The 15,583-nt window shown below is 43.3% G+C and overlaps 2 protein-coding genes across 3 annotated transcripts in view; one reads left to right on the top strand and one right to left on the bottom strand.

The window, feature by feature from the left end:
- The first annotated feature begins 389 nt into the window (after nucleotides 1–389).
- Nucleotides 390–10,751, top strand: LOC310799127 (microtubule-associated protein 1 light chain 3 alpha). Of its 2 annotated transcripts, XM_083661693.1 has the most exons (5): nucleotides 390–542; nucleotides 4,686–4,741; nucleotides 5,203–5,309; nucleotides 7,788–7,987; nucleotides 8,038–10,751. In XM_083661693.1, exons 1-4 carry the CDS (start codon nucleotides 503–505, stop codon nucleotides 7,948–7,950), a joined length of 366 nt encoding a protein of 121 aa, XP_083517819.1. In that variant the 5' UTR covers nucleotides 390–502; the 3' UTR covers nucleotides 7,951–7,987; nucleotides 8,038–10,751. The 2 variants fall into 2 exon arrangements, with proteins under 2 accessions (XP_083517819.1, XP_083517818.1); XM_083661692.1 differs by having other exon boundaries at nucleotides 7,788–10,751.
- A 2,497-nt stretch (nucleotides 10,752–13,248) lies between these two features.
- Nucleotides 13,249–15,583, bottom strand: part of LOC310799320 (eukaryotic translation initiation factor 6) — a 75,617-nt gene continuing 73,282 nt past the window's right edge. The window contains exons 6-7 of the mRNA XM_083661919.1: nucleotides 15,390–15,574; nucleotides 13,249–15,153 (exon numbers count right to left, since the gene is read on the bottom strand). Of these exons, the coding sequence (XP_083518045.1) occupies nucleotides 15,144–15,153; nucleotides 15,390–15,574 (195 nt within the window). The 3' untranslated portion in view covers nucleotides 13,249–15,143. The remainder of the gene's footprint in view (nucleotides 15,154–15,389; nucleotides 15,575–15,583) is intronic.

Genomic DNA, 15,583 nt, shown 5'->3' with positions numbered 1-15,583 from the left:
TAATTCTACATCTGTCTGAAAGAAAACTGAATGCGACAGTCTCCTTGGACGACTGGTTAGCGTGTTCGACTCATGGACATATAAGAGATATATTATAACCCTCTTATAATATGTCCATGAGTCGAACACGCTAACCAGTGTTACATTGGCCAATCCCATGGCCAATGGGATTGTCCCTTAAAGAAATGAAAACACATCATATTTATATTAGATTAGTATTATATGGTAATAAAAGATGTCCTTCCTGACAGTGGTGACTTGACATCTGCATCCAGCTGCTTATGAAACGAGCTGGTGGAAGTCTCCTTTACCCCGGACGATGACGTCAGCGCCTTGGTTAACTCGCTTTGTTTGTCCGAAGCTTCAGAACAGACTGGAGAGACGAATAACACCCAGCTGAACCCACTGGCTTTCTTCTGGACCAACTTCCCTTGGCAGCAGCTGTACTGTATATTTATCCGCTTATTATTATTATTATAATAGTGTAGCAGCAGCCACAGAGATGCCATCCGACAGACCTTTCAAACAAAGGAGGACATTTGGTAAGTAACTAACTGAAATCGGTAACAGCGACGCTAGCTAGCTAGCTGGCCTGCTAACGCGTTAGCGACCTAGCTCATCTTGTCTGTTGTGTTGTTGACACGATATTCACCTTGTAATAGCGTTATTACGTTAACGTTACAGCCTTTGGCAGCTGTTGAAAACGCAATTTTATGGCTAAAATCGTCAATATTTCAGACTTGAAAGATGCTTAAGATTATGTTCCAGTTAATAGTGTCTTAACTTGTGTAGCTTTTTGATGGAATTCTATGCAGTAACGTTAGGGGTGAAAAAATATTGTCAGTAACGTCGTTATTCCCACTGTTAACGTTAATGGACGCGCCAGGCCTCTTCTACCCTGTTTACTGCTAATGTTAAAAGGCCATTTAGGTCACTATCACTTTAGCTTAGCAAGCCCTGTAGCTACAGTACCAGGGCCTGTGATTACACGCATTTAGCTCGCTGACTGCACCAGGATTGGTTAACGTTTCTTGTTAGCTAGCACGTTAGCTAAAAGGAAAACAACTTGTGCTGACACATTATCCCAGTACACGTGTTCAGTGAATTATGTTGTAATTTGATGCTTAATGACAGACAGCCCTGTGTTGAGAAGGGAGGAGCCAAGAATCAGTCTATTGCATAATCTGACCAAAAACACAGAAATGTGCCAGTGTGGGGCCATAAAAACAAACGTTCCCCTTTCAGAGTTGATTTATTTAGTTTAATCTGTTGGTAAAGTGACCTGATCACCACAGAATAGCACTGTTTGCTTGCTTATAAGGGACAATGCTTCACAGTGATTGGCTGGCCTATCTTTGGCTTGTGGCTGTAGTCTGCCAACCCTGCTTGATTTGTTTTGTTGGTGCACTCTGATACACTGACACACATTACCCACATATATATTCCTAGGCTCGCCCGCTGCGTGGCCTCGCCCGCCCTGCAGCTTGCCCGCTGTGCGGGCTTGCAAACGCAGCTCGGCCACTACGCGGCTTCACAAGCTCGCTTCTCTAACCATTGGGCCACCATGATGATGATTATATACTAGGCATCTTGCGCACGCGCTCAATTCCTAGGCTCACCCGCTGCGCGGCCTCGCCCGCCCTGCAGCTTGACCGCTGTGCTGGGGCACTTGCTCCCTTGCCCGCCCTGCAGCTTGCCCGCTGAGCGGCCTCACTTGCTCCTATGACATCACATTATGATGTCACACAACTTCGCATCACTGATGACATCACAATTGCTCTTATGACATCACCGATGTCACAATGCCTATGACACATTACTCAGGTCTTATATACTCCGATACACTGACACACATTACTCAGATCTTATATACAGCTCCAAGCCCTTGCTTGAGCTGAGAGTGAGCAGATGTTAGCTCACTGATAGCTTTAGAGCAGTGTATCCCTGTGTGTCCGTCATTCCCTGGCCCGCACTGCAACAAGCCTGAACCTGGGTCAAGCAGGCCAATGACAGGGTTCAGCAGATACACAAGAGAGTCCCACAAACCAAGAGCTTGTTGATGCTGATTATACATTCCAAGAGTAACGTGTTTTTCACCAAATGTGCGACACAGCTTGAGAGACTTATGTTCTCATTTTGCCTGAAATGGTTTAAAATTCCCTGTTTTCAAAGCCTGGACAGCACAGAGAGGCCTACATCTTCTTCTTTTTAGAGACTAGCTGTTGCTGTGACTGAGAGCTATTTTGATGCAAAGGAAGGGAGTTAAGAGCAAGACAGTAATATGTGATTAATAGCTTCCAGACTGTGGTCAGTATAGTGGCCTACCTTTGTTTTTGTTTTTATTAATAGACCTATATTTTTCAAGCGACAGAGCTGGGGCATTGTCCATCTTACATAACCAAGGAAATGGAAATAGCCCAACAACTAAACAAAAGAACCATTTACAGTTCACGGGTGTTACTTTGACATCATCTGAGCTTTGGACCCTGTCCGCCCAGGGTGTAGGGTATGTTGTTAAACCAGACAGGGTGAAGGGGCGGTTGTTAAACCAGACAGGGTGAAGGGGCGGTTGTTAAACCAGACAGCGATGAGGTCAAAACATCACAAACTTGAAGCAGGTACTGAACAGAAAAGAGACACTGCAGAAAAATGGAGACGTGCACGTACAAATGATATGCAAAGTTATTCAACATGTAAATGGAGTTACCACAGACACACACAAAGGACCAAAATAAATGTTTATTTATAAAGCACAGCGTACAAAAGATGCTTGTACCAAAGTGCTTTACAAAGAAAACGAAAGGACAGAGTGTGATGAAATAATCCTGTAAAGATTGGAACAGATGAAATAATCCTGTAAAGATTGAACAGATTAAATAATCCTGTAAATATTGAGCAGATTAAATAATCCTGTAAAGATTGAACAGATTAAATAAACCTGTAAAGATTGAGCAGATGAAATAATCCTGTAAAGATTGAGCAGATTAAATAATCGTGTAAAGATTGATCAGATTAAATAATCGTGTAAAGATTGAGCAGATGAAATAATCCTGTAAAGATTGATCAGATTAAATAATCTTGTAAAGATTGAACAGATTAAATAATCCTGTAAAGATTGAGCAGATTAAATAATCCTGTAAAGATTGAGCAGATGAAATAATCTTGTAAAGATTGAACAGATTAAATAATCCTGTAAAGATTGAACAGATTAAATGCACGTCTCATAAATGAGAGGGTTATGCTTGAATGGTTTTCAAGTGTTGTGGTAATTAAGGATGCTTTTGAAATCTGTGTTCAAAGCGACACCATGGAACTTTGCACTTTGGCGCGTCCCAAGTGCCAGCAGGGATTAGGCAAATCTTAAGGACTTCATTACCCAGAAATCCTGTAACGTGATGTCAGTAAACGGCACACTCCTCAGACCTAGTGTCCTCTAGTAAGAGAGTGGCGTCAGCGGAGGACCAAAATGCAAGACTCATTAGCCAATGAACAGCCAGGAATGGGTCTCGCGCTACTTTTGCATGCTAAAATAAAGCCGATAATGTACAATTTGATTCATTTCAAGGGATGAAAAACCCTTTCAAAGTACAACACTGTCTATTTTGATGCAACTCGACAGTGCTGCTTTTTTTACTCAAGAGTTCCACTTTCTACTTCCTGGAAAAAAATTGGTCCATTGGAGTGAATGGAGATGTCAGAACTCTTCTATTATACGGCTCTGCTCAGACCTAAATGTTTTCTTCTGAGTGGCAGGTAGGGGCGGAGACGGTGCGGGACATTACTCTTTTCTGTGAGTCCAGCCTTTTCTGGACTTGGGCGCTTGCTTGTTGCGGTTTAGGAGAAAGATTATATTTACCCATACCCAACACCAGAAAATAACCACCATACCAACACCAGAAAATAGGCATAGTCATACCCAACACCAGGAAATAGCCATACCCAACACCAGAAAATAATTGGTAAAACAGGACAAATCTACAGTGTCTATGGGATGCTCTTCTGTTGCAGCCCGCTTTGGGATTTAGGATGCATTTCCTTATCACCTGCAGGCTAAATTGGATTCCTCTAAATATTAATAAAGTCTCGCCGCAAGCTGCTTTCTCACTGGGAACGATTGCTTTCGTTCCGTTCTGTTCCGCACCCGGGAACGATTGCCCCCCCCACCTCTCCCCCGCTGGTCAGCTTTCATATTACAACATTTCTTCCGCACTCGGAAACGGAACAGAGTGCACTTGCGTCATCAACAATGCCTGCAGTGTATCCTCGCTCCGTGTGTTGTCTATGAGGTTCGGAACAGTTGGCTTTCACACTCGCAACTTAGTGTTCCGTGCCCGGGCACGCCAAAGCGCTCCCCAGACCACCTTTTCAAGAGGATCCTGTCACAGTTCCCTGCTGCGCGCCCGGGCGCAGAACGGAACGCAACGTTCACAGTTCACACTCGTCAAATGTTCCGAAACTGGGGTCAATTTGGGGACAAGTGTGCTCAGGAACGGTACCTGGGCACCAGTGTGAAAGCACCCTTAGTGTTTAGGCTACTACATGCATGCACACACACACACGCGTTTACCCTCCCTAAACTGGTGCAGTCTCTGTGACTTGAGGCCTGATGTTTATGGATTATTATAAATTATTATTATTATTATTATTATTATTATTTATTGTCTGCCTGTGTTTGTTACCTGCAGCTGACCGCTGCAAAGAGGTCCAGCAAATCCGTGAGCAGCATCCCAACAAGATCCCGGTAAGCCGCTGCAGCTCGTTCACATATTTAGAGATTTGAGATAGATTTGAACACAACACACCTTCCTCCCACAACAACAATACATAATTATATATTATTATATTAATTATATATTATGCCATATTTTGGTGATCCATCTCCCCCCTTAAGAATCTGTGTGTGGGTGCACTGTGCATGTACAGTACTTGTACTTCTGCACATGCTTGCCTAGTCTAGTGAATGTCTTGTGCATGTGATGAGTGTAGCGTAACGATGTGTGTGAGATAGAAGTATAATGTAGAGAGGTGTGTGTGTGTGCGCGCTGCCTCGTATATCCACCGCAAAGGTTAATGTATCATTTGGGAAAATTGACATAAAAGTCATTGAACAATTTTAATATTTGACAATCAGTGATGACGGATGTCTACCAAAGGTGTTGAGCAACGTGGGCTACAGATTGACTGTTGCTGCTGTGCCGGCAGGTGATCATTGAGAGGTATAAAGGAGAGAAGCAGCTGCCCGTTCTGGACAAGACCAAGTTCCTGGTGCCTGACCATGTCAACATGAGTGAGCTGGTCAAGATCATCAGGTAAACACGCCTCTCGTCCCCCCATCAAATACAACTGCTTTTCTCTGCCTAACTGATCTCCCATTGGGTTACACTCGGAATGAGCCCGCCCTGCGTTATGTCTGTCAACTGTTATGTCCGTCCTGATTACTTGTTCATAATAGGAGAGTACTCGGATATTGAAATTACTTAAAATGCCCATCCCTGATAGGGATGTCACGATACTATAATTTCTACTTCGATACCGATACCCAGGAAAATATCGGTACTCGATACCATTTTCGATACCACGGGAAGGGGATCACGGGAAGGGGATGACAACACATCAAGAAGCATAAAAATAAAGTTAGACAGATGGATGGACAGACGCACACTTCTCCATAATCTAGGCCTGATCAAACTTTGAATTTAGACAGCAGATTACTCCTGCTCTAGCCATCAGAACACGTTTAGCTTGTTGAAGCAACAGATACCCACCAATTTTCATTAAAAGAAAGCACTGATAGTATCAAAACTGTTGCAAATGAGTATTGTATCCGATTCAAATTTTCAGTATTGATACTTTTCGATACTATTGACAACCCTAATCCCTAACACACACACACACACACACACACACACACACGTGTTACTGCTCATTATAAAACGGCTCTCTCAAATCAAGCAATCTGATTGGTTCACAGCCATTGTATAAATCCAGTAACCCACTCCAATAACCCATGGCCATGGGTTATTGAGTTGCCATGGCAACTCTCTTACTAAAAGGCTTTGGTTACCTCAAATGACAATGTAGAAAAAACAAATGGCGGAGACAGCTGTCAGATCCTTGTGAATCGATCTTCGCTTATAACTTTACTAATACTTTGCAGAAAATTATGTTTTGTACAAGAATAGACGCGGGCTAATGTCTTCTTTGCAAAAAAAAGGCTGTTAACCCCGCATTTAACCCCGTAACGTTAGTAGGTGTCGGGGTTTGCGGAAAAGCTCTCAGCTTCTCAGCAAGCGCTGAGAATGCAGCGCTGCGCTCGAGCTGCGTGTCGGGCTTTCCAGAAAGCTCTCAGCTTCTCAGCAAGCGCCAGGATTGGCCAATGTCAACTTCAGTCTCCAGAACGATCCAATCAAATCACCCGCACGTTCTTGCGGTCCCGCCTTACAGTAGTGTTTCAACTGACTCTATCAGAATGACATGCCAGTCGGACTTATAGTATTATTATTATTATTATATTATCATACTTGGAAACCGTTTTATAAAAGCAATATAGCACTCGAGCAGCGTGTGTTGTGGCATACAGTATATCCCGCTGCTCAGCTGTTATCCCACTCGGCCTGCGGCCTCGTGGGATAACAGCTGAGCAGCGGGATATATTTGCCACAACACACTGGCTCTCATGCTATATTGCTTAAGTATATTGGTACATGGGTTGTGATTGGTTGCTAAATGAGGTAACAGTGTAATGGTTAAGTTCATTTGAGGTGTCTGTTTGGTATGTGTATATATTTGGAGTTGTCTGTGCGCATGCGTGTGTGCTGCTATTTTTCTATGTAACAAGAGAGTGTGTGTGTGTGTGTGTGTGTGTGTGTGTGTGTGTGTGTGTGTGTGTGTGTGTGTGTGTGTCAGCCTTACTCAGACACCTTGTGAGAGTCTCGTTTCTCAGGCTGCTGTTGACCAGTTTGTTTACAGGCCTGACCACTGTGTCACTCCTGAAGGAAGGAGAGAGTAGAGGAGCACAGCACCTCCAGTGAGATCAACATGTTCTTGTCCTATAGCACAAACCAACCATGATATATATCTGTGGGGGTTGATATGGTCGACAAATACTTCAAACCAGATGCAACTCACTCTCTCTGTCTGTTTTCAAACCAAAACTCTCCACCTGTTAGAGTTTGAAGTCACTCCCAGTCCCAACCCCTCTCCACCTCACCTCTGGTTCCCTCTGACACCTGTCCCACAGTGGTGAGACAGAAGGGAACATCCTGTGTAGTTTATGCTTGGAGTAGTGAAGACGGTGAGCGACATTAAATTGGATCAGCTGGTGTCTGCTATTAACTGAGCAGAGTTGTACAACAGACGGACTCCTTTCCCATAAGATGTCAGATACATCAATACCAAGTTCCCCCTGCCATGCTTCTCTAATCCTCTCAGTAGAGGCTGTGTTGCAGTTGTCAAACAGACATACAAATCTAGAGATAAGATGCTTGGAGTGAGGAGGGCTCAGCAATACATAGAAAAAAGCATATTCAGATGCAAAATGACCATCTATGTATAGGTCTTTGATGGAACCTAGCTGCTGTGTAAGTTTATGGAGAAGTGTGTGTCTGTGTCCGTCCATCTGCCTTCGTTTATTTGTATGCCTCTTGATGTGCTGTCATCACCCGCCACCAGTGAAGCCAAAGTGCTTTGCAAGTCGGCCTAAATGTGAATAAATAACGCAAAGTTTTGCTCCTGGAACAAATAGTAACTGCTGAATGTCCTCCGCCCCCCCCCCCCCCCCTCCCCAGGCGTCGTCTGCAGCTGAACCCCACGCAGGCCTTCTTCCTGCTGGTCAACCAGCACAGCATGGTGTCCGTGTCCACCTCCATCTCCCAGATCTACGAGCAGGAGCGGGACGAGGACGGCTTCCTCTACATGCTCTACGCCTCGCAGGAGACCTTCGGCTGCTAGAGAGGACAGAGGAGGCGAGGCAGGAGGACATGTTGAGGTGCTGGGAGGGAGCGGGAGAGGAGAGGCGAGGCAGGAGGACATGTTGAGGTGCTGGGAGGGAGCGGGAGAGGAGACGGCCACCTGAAACCTCCAAACCTCCAGGATCCACGTAGCACCCTGTCACACAGATAAGACTCTGTGACAGATCCCCCCCCCCGTCTCTATCTCTCTTTCTCTCTCCCTCTCTCTCTCACTCTGTTGTAGTCGAACGCCCTCCTCATATCGGTCAGTAAGTACACGAGCTACAAAACAACCTGCGCCTCTTCTTCCCCGCCTCGGAGACACAACACGCAGAACGGATCCTTTCTAATAGTTCTATGTTCCCTCTTGTTCCTTTGCTCCCATGTTCAGAGTGACTGCTGTCTCTGTTCTGACCAGTGACGTTCCACCAACAGCGCTATCGATCGACGCGTCACCCCCTAAACCCCTAAATACAAAATAAAATAGAATTCTCCTCCAGGCTAAACTTGAAACCAGGCGGTCGCTCGCAAGCCGGAGTCGCAGTTGATGATGTAATTTGAAGCTTGGCCTGATAAGGCCATCGATACTGCTTGGTGTTCTAACCTCCCATATGTACGCAGACAGCATATATATATATATATATATGCAGACAGCAGCACAGCACAGTTAGGTTCATAACTATCCATGTCATTTGCTGCGTTTTTAGCTCTGTCATGGCAACAACAGCAAAACAAGCTAGAAGCTTTAGAGTTTTGGTGATCGGTGTTCTTTTGATTTTAATGGGAGGTTTTTTTACTCTTTTTTTTTGTTTTCAATTGTTTCTTGTTTGAGATATTTGATGTAGTTTAGCTTGTGTCATATATCTGGTTCTGAGTTTGTTTGAATTCAGTTTGAGTTCACCTGAAGCTCAAACTTGCCAACTCACTACTGGCTACCACTGAGCTGACATTTTTGGGCGTTTAATTTACTGTTCTATTCGTGTAGATTTGGAAACATTTACAGCAATCTCACATGTGCAATACTCTTATCTATCCACTTAACCACCTAGTTAGTAGATCGCCGGCGCACCACGAAAGACAATTTATACATAAGAGCAGTAGCACTATTCATATTGTCTGTCACACTTTCTTGTACACTGCACCACTCCCTCCCTTGATAACAGCGACTGTAGCTACTAATAACAGTACTCTGTCGAGGAAAGGGAAGTTAGCTAACATCACTAGCCACACGCTGCTAAAGTCTGGCCGTGGGCCGGCAAGTTAAAGTTCTTGTTCAGGGCCTCAGCGGGTCTCTCTCTCTTCAGAGCATTGACCCATGTTTGTGTGTGTCTCTGTCCCTGTAAAAAGCACAGCACATCTGTAGTGTCACAGTTCACCCGTCGGTCCCACTGCCCAAGCCCCTCCCACACCCACACTCAAACCTCATTCGCCCATCTTTATCGTCTCATAAACAACCAATCAGGTGAAGCGGATTTAAACGGCTCATCGGGTAGATCTTAGGCAGGTCGTGTATGAATGGAGACACAAGGGATGCGCTCAGTCCGGACGGCTTCCGTGTTCAACGCAAAATGAACTGGCTTCTTCTCAGCCTTCCTGCAGGGCTAATCCAGCCACAGTCCTCTGGAGTTGAACCGAAACGCCACATCCAGGGAAAGAGCGGAGCGTTTGACCTTGAGAGCGAGCGGCTTGTTTAGGATCGGCAGGAGAGGAGGGGAGGTCGACGCCCCAGGAGGTCAACACGGGGTTAACAAGCAACTGTATTAGAAAGTGGCTTTGTTTAGGCACGCTTACCGGGACGTTTTTTTTTCTTCTTCTTTTTGGCACGCTTAGGCGGTGCAGCGAAAAGCCAATGAAAATTATCCTGTTTTATATTTGACAAAGGCAGTTATCAAATCCTACTAATGCGTAAATTTGGCTTAATTCAAGAACCCCGCCAAAAAGGGAAATCCACACACTCAAAAAGATATCTTGATTTATATTTCAAATTAAAACAAAGTTTATGCAGCTTGGCAAACTTATTATTATTATTATTTTTTTTATTTTTTTATGTCAAATGAATCAGTCAGTGTGTTTTTAATCTGGGGCAAAAGAGCACTGCACTTGACTTGTATTCCCGGTGTGCGTCTCCTGTTAGGGCGATACCCCCCTCCCCAACCCCCTCCTGCGACACGATGGCGAGCTTGTAAGATTGCAGCGTGCGTGTTATCGTAGCATAGAGTTGAGCATTAGGGATATTAAATAAGATATTTCATGTAGGAAACGAATGAGCTTCTTTTGCACATATATTAAATTAATACAAATATAAGAAACGACTTGGCATTGAAGTTTTGTAGGAGTTTAATTACTGTATCTATACAACATTATTATTCTTTTTGTATCTGCTCCACTCTTTTAGGGCACTGCTCTCTGTGTATGTTTCTTGTCTGCCTTTTGTTTAATAAGACTTTATAGATACAGAAAGGCTTGTGACTACAAACCTTGCATGTTATTTTCTTTTCTTTTTTATAAATGTATATTGATTTTACACAATAGATATAATTGTACTGTTTTATTTAAAAAAAGAAAGAAAAAAGTGTCTTTAGGATGTTTCCAAAACCAAAAACTGAAAATAAGTGTATGTGTATGTTTGAAAAAAGAAAAGGAGGAAAAAAAAGAAATGTGTGCGTATAAACGATCATATAATCAGTCCTTATTACGAAATGTTTTCTTTAGGCTTTCTGACATCGTCACTGTCTGGAGGGTTTGTAAATAGGCGCATTGCTACAACTTTATTTCAAGCATTTGCCAATAAAAAAATGTTGCCTTGAAAATATTTTTCCTGTCGTGTTTTGCACTGATAAGCTAAGTTGCAGCAAATCCCCATAATATGATAAATATGATAAATGTAAAAAGGGGGGGAAGAGTTCTGGGATTAATTTCAGAATTCTGATTTATTCTCAGAATTCTGATATTGTCAGAGCCCAAATAATTTTTTCACCTGTGAACCTAATCCTCTTGGATATACTGTAGTCATGGAGTTTAACTGTGACCTCAGAGAGGTTTGACTGTGACCTCAGAGAGGTTTGACTGTGACCTCAGATATGTACTTTACCACTTAGAAAACATTCAACAGTCGGTGATGAATGTAGAATGACAGTCTGGCTACTTTTGATCTTATTTCACCATAATTTTCTTTCATACTGATCAAATCCAAAATCTTGTCAGTTGCTTCACTATCTCAGGTCTTGTGGCGACTTGGTGGTGAGCAGTATGGAAGCAACCCCCCGTTATTTATTTTTATGCCTCCACCGGCGATAGCCAGGCCGGAGGCATTATGGATTTGGGTTGTCTGTCCGATGTTCGTTAACGCGATATCTGAAGAACGTTTTTGCAAATTTGCCTCAAACATTGACTTGGACTCAAAGATGAACTGATAAGATTTTGGTGGTCAAAGTTCAAGGTCACTGTGGCCTCAAACCCCATTTTCATGCTCTTTAACGCGATATCTCAGGAACGCCTTTAAGGAATTTCTTCGAATTTGCCTCAAACGTCGACTTACTCAAGAATGAACTGATAAGAATTTGGTGGTCAAAGTTCAAGGTCACTGTGACCTCACGACCGCTCATTTCATGCTCATTAACGCGATATCTCAGGAACGCCTTGACAGAATTCCATTAAATTTGTCTCAAATGTCCACTTGGACTCAAGGATGAACTGATTAGATTTTGGTGGTCAAAGCACAAAGGTTAAGGTCACTGTGACCTGACCTCGATAACGCCATATCTGCCATATCTCAGTAACACCTTGATGGAATTTCTTCACATAGAGGTTTTTCTCAGAGCTTTTCACCTTTTGGCTGTCGCCGTTCAAAACTGACTGAGGCTCAAACCCAAGACCTCAAAACTGACCAAGGCTCAAGCTCAATACTGCTGGGCAGTAATCCAACTCTGAACCACTGAAGCTCAAAACCTCCAAATTGGCCACAGGTGTCATTTACAATGGGGACATGTCCCCACCACTTTTCAACACAACGTGACGCCCTTGTGTACTGAGATGTCATATGGTCTGACAGAGAAGTCTGTAAAAGTATGCAATTTTGAAATGTAAAATGTGTAGGAACCCTGCAGACAGCAATAGCTCTATAACAAGATTTGAACTGATTTGTACAATGGAACAGGTTCCAGGTTAAAAAAGAAGAGTCAGTTATGTTTTAACAGTAAAGGAACTCTTCAAAAGGACACAAGACCTAAATGTAGGTAACAGTTTGCTTACAGTATGTATGCTGCTTCATAGTTGATGTAATTGCATGAGGGCTCTAACCTGACGCTGCCAGATGGATGTAAATTCGTTCACGTTTCACAACCAACATGGGTGGGATTGTGAATTTGTGGAACAATGTCGCCCCCATCTGGCAGAGTCAGGCTATGAGGGCTCAGCAATAATATCAATATTGTGATGAGATATTGGCTTAGATTTTGGTTTACTGTCAGGGAAGGAAATTTGCATTTTATTGTTGATCAGTCTTGTTTTAATAAAAGTGATTGTGTCTCTCACACGTGGCTTTGACTTACAACTGAACATTTAGCTCACTTGGTAGAAAATACATTCAGCCTCAAAATACCCAGATGGGTTTATTGGTCCATATCGCCCAGCCCAAAATTGTGTTTAGCATGCCAACCTAGCTCAATCATTTTTGTCAATCATGTCATTTGGCAGCAGAGGGCGCTACAGACCACCAGTCAGCTGTTTTAAAGCAGAAAGCAGAGCCGGATAACTGGATAAGATTTCATAATTGCATGCAATCAATATAGAGACCATTGATGAAGATCAAATGAATTGTAACAGCTATGATGCAGCAATACGAGGGATCAGCCGAGCAGCATTTTGGCAAACAAACTGCATCACTGGGGTAAAACAGCAACGGAGACCCTATGAAGCCAGCCTTGAATGTCTCACTCTAGCCCCAGTTGTCCTGTTTACATTTTAAAAACGGCAACAGTTGACACAACTTTAACACGACGTGCATATATTATACATCCGACTCTTGAGCTACCTCTGCTCTCGCTCAAAAAATCAAAAATATAAGCGATGTGATGTATAGTTTTAGAGATATTGTTTGTTTGGCACAACTCATACTAGTTAACTGCCGCGGTTCTGGGGGATTTGCGGTGTGGTGACGTCACGCCGATTCCTCGTATCCAACCAACAAGACAATAATCTGTAAATGTGGCTGTAAAAATTCTCATCACTTTTCTTTTCGATCCCTTGACATAATCTGAAAATAACTGGAACCAAAAACCATACAGATACAGAATATGAGTGATTCGATTTTATTATACAAGAGGCCAGATAACTCATGTTCTCCAGCCAAGGCTTGATTCATGACACAAAAAGACAGAAGTAAAAAATATGACTGTACATTTTCCACTTCGCACAATTCCAAACTGCATTTCAGTTCGCGCAGCTCAGGGAGAGCATCTCTCTTAAAAACCTGACATGCCACATTCAATTCAACATGTTTCTTGATATTGTCCCTCTCTTTACAGAGAAGTCTATGTAAGCCTTACATACACTACAGCCAATTAAACCACACACTGCCTCCATATTACTGTCAGTTTGCTGGACACTCCGATATCATTCCTTATCAGCTGATCTCAGAAAGGGAGGTTTATCATCATTGTATTGAGAGGAAGCATCACCGTAAAAGAGCAGCAGCTACACGCATGTCCTAAGAGCCTTCAATCATTTTCCTCATTTTTAAGCAGATCTTTTTAAATTCATGCTCCATCTAAATTGACATGTAGTTTGTTCGAGATTTGCGCTTTTTCTCAGGTAAGAAGTTGTCTGGTTTTTGAGGGCCGACGGGGATGTAGATGTAGATGGGGATGACTTGTAGCTGCAAGCAAGTGAGACACATGATCAAAAATCTATTTTTCTATGTTTCCCAGCTGACTGTGAGCGACTAAAGCGACAAAGTTAGGACAACTTCTCGTGTATTGTCTCCCATCAGAGTTGCCCAAAAAAAGTTCCCCCCTGGCTGTGTCTTTAGAGAAGTCCAGTCTCCCATTCATCTGTCTGCCACTGACAGAGCATAGATATACAGGCAGTCTGACAAGGAACAGAAATAAATCTAATTTTCAATTATTTTTTGGCATGGCCTCGCTCTTCCTCTGGCTGTCCAAACGGGCACAAACATTCAATCTCATTTCTACCTCTTTGGAAAAAGAGGGTGTGTGTGTGTGCGTGTCACATTTGTGCCACAAAGCAGGCTTAAACATCAGATTCTTCTGTTTCTGTGTCAACACAAGTTGTTTTTCCATCCACCTGTTCTTATGCAAATTTTCAATTTGTGCATTAAAAAAATTAGTGGAAAAAGTTTTCACGTTTGGGGGGAGGTGGAAAAGATGGCCGTATCAATAAATGGTAACGTGATAAATGCAGTGGAAACAGATTATGCTTGCAGTTGAAGAGCAGCGCCTGGTAATCCAGAAATCGCAATTTATGGTCTACAGTATGTACGTTACCTTTGTAGATAATCAAGAAACTAAATTAAGAACGTAGATGTGTTTAATAGAGCTTGGTCGCTGCTTGCGCCTGTATCGGGTGACGGGTCTAGCAGCAGAGCAGCAGAGGCAGACAGCCTCAAAGACCAGGTGATTGACAGCTCTATAATTCGCATAATAGCAGCGGATGGAAACGCGCGTTATTTCGCATTTTCTTTTGACGACTTTCTGAAAACTCAATTAAAATTTGCGACACCTTTGGATGGAAACCCAACTACAGTCTCAGATGGCAGGTTGCTCTTCACTTGCACCGATTTGCACGCCCAGTTAAACCGTAGCTGAATCTAACCACCCCACAAATGCTCTTCAGCTTCTCTGAAAACTGTTGCTCTTTAAAAACAAAAATCTTGACTATTTCCAATCCCAGTCAAAACAAGAATCAGCTGTTACACCTGGTTAGTTTGTAAAAAAATTTTTTTTGAAAAAAGTTATACTGTTTTTGTTTGCTAGGTCACTGGAAAAACAAAGAAAGGAAACAAAACAGCTGGATAGGATCTGCAGCGTCCAGTGAAAGAAACCGGTGGGTGTGGATGTGTGAAACAGGCGTGTGATGATGTAAGAACATTAAGGTCCAGCAGCTTGTTGGCTTCGCCTCCAGAGACCAGACGCAGCGGAGCACAACTCTTCCACGGTGAGGACCTGGAGAGACAGCTTATGTCAGGCTGTGGAGAGAGAGAAGAGTGAAGAGAGAAGAGAACAGCGTTAAAAGTCGCAAAGAAACTGTGAAACAGGCATTTGAGCCAACGAGTACCAAAAGATGTGGGTCAAATAATTGTAAAGGTAATTTCAAATAACTGGTAGTGTTTTCAGCTAATTTAATCAACGATAATAAAGGCCAAGATAATCAGAGGGAAGTGTTCCCAAAGTTGATTGAATTATTCGGATTTAACGAGCTCACCTGTCGATGAGTGAGTCTCTCATGGTGGTGGCGATGGCGGACGGCTGCGCGGCGTCGCTCAGTCTGAACACGCTCTCGATGACGGACAGCTCGGTGCTGGTGGTGTCCAGGCCGCAGAACGCACACCAGTCGTTCACCACCATGCCCGCTGCGATCACCTCGCTGCCCCGGTTCACTGTTCCAGCCTGGAGGGG

The sequence above is a fragment of the Poromitra crassiceps genome (genome assembly GCF_964638095.1).
Source record: "Poromitra crassiceps genome assembly, chromosome: 27".
In the NCBI taxonomy this organism is placed as follows: Eukaryota; Metazoa; Chordata; class Actinopteri; order Beryciformes; family Melamphaidae; genus Poromitra; species Poromitra crassiceps.
This window is presented reverse-complemented; position numbering and strand designations above follow the sequence as displayed.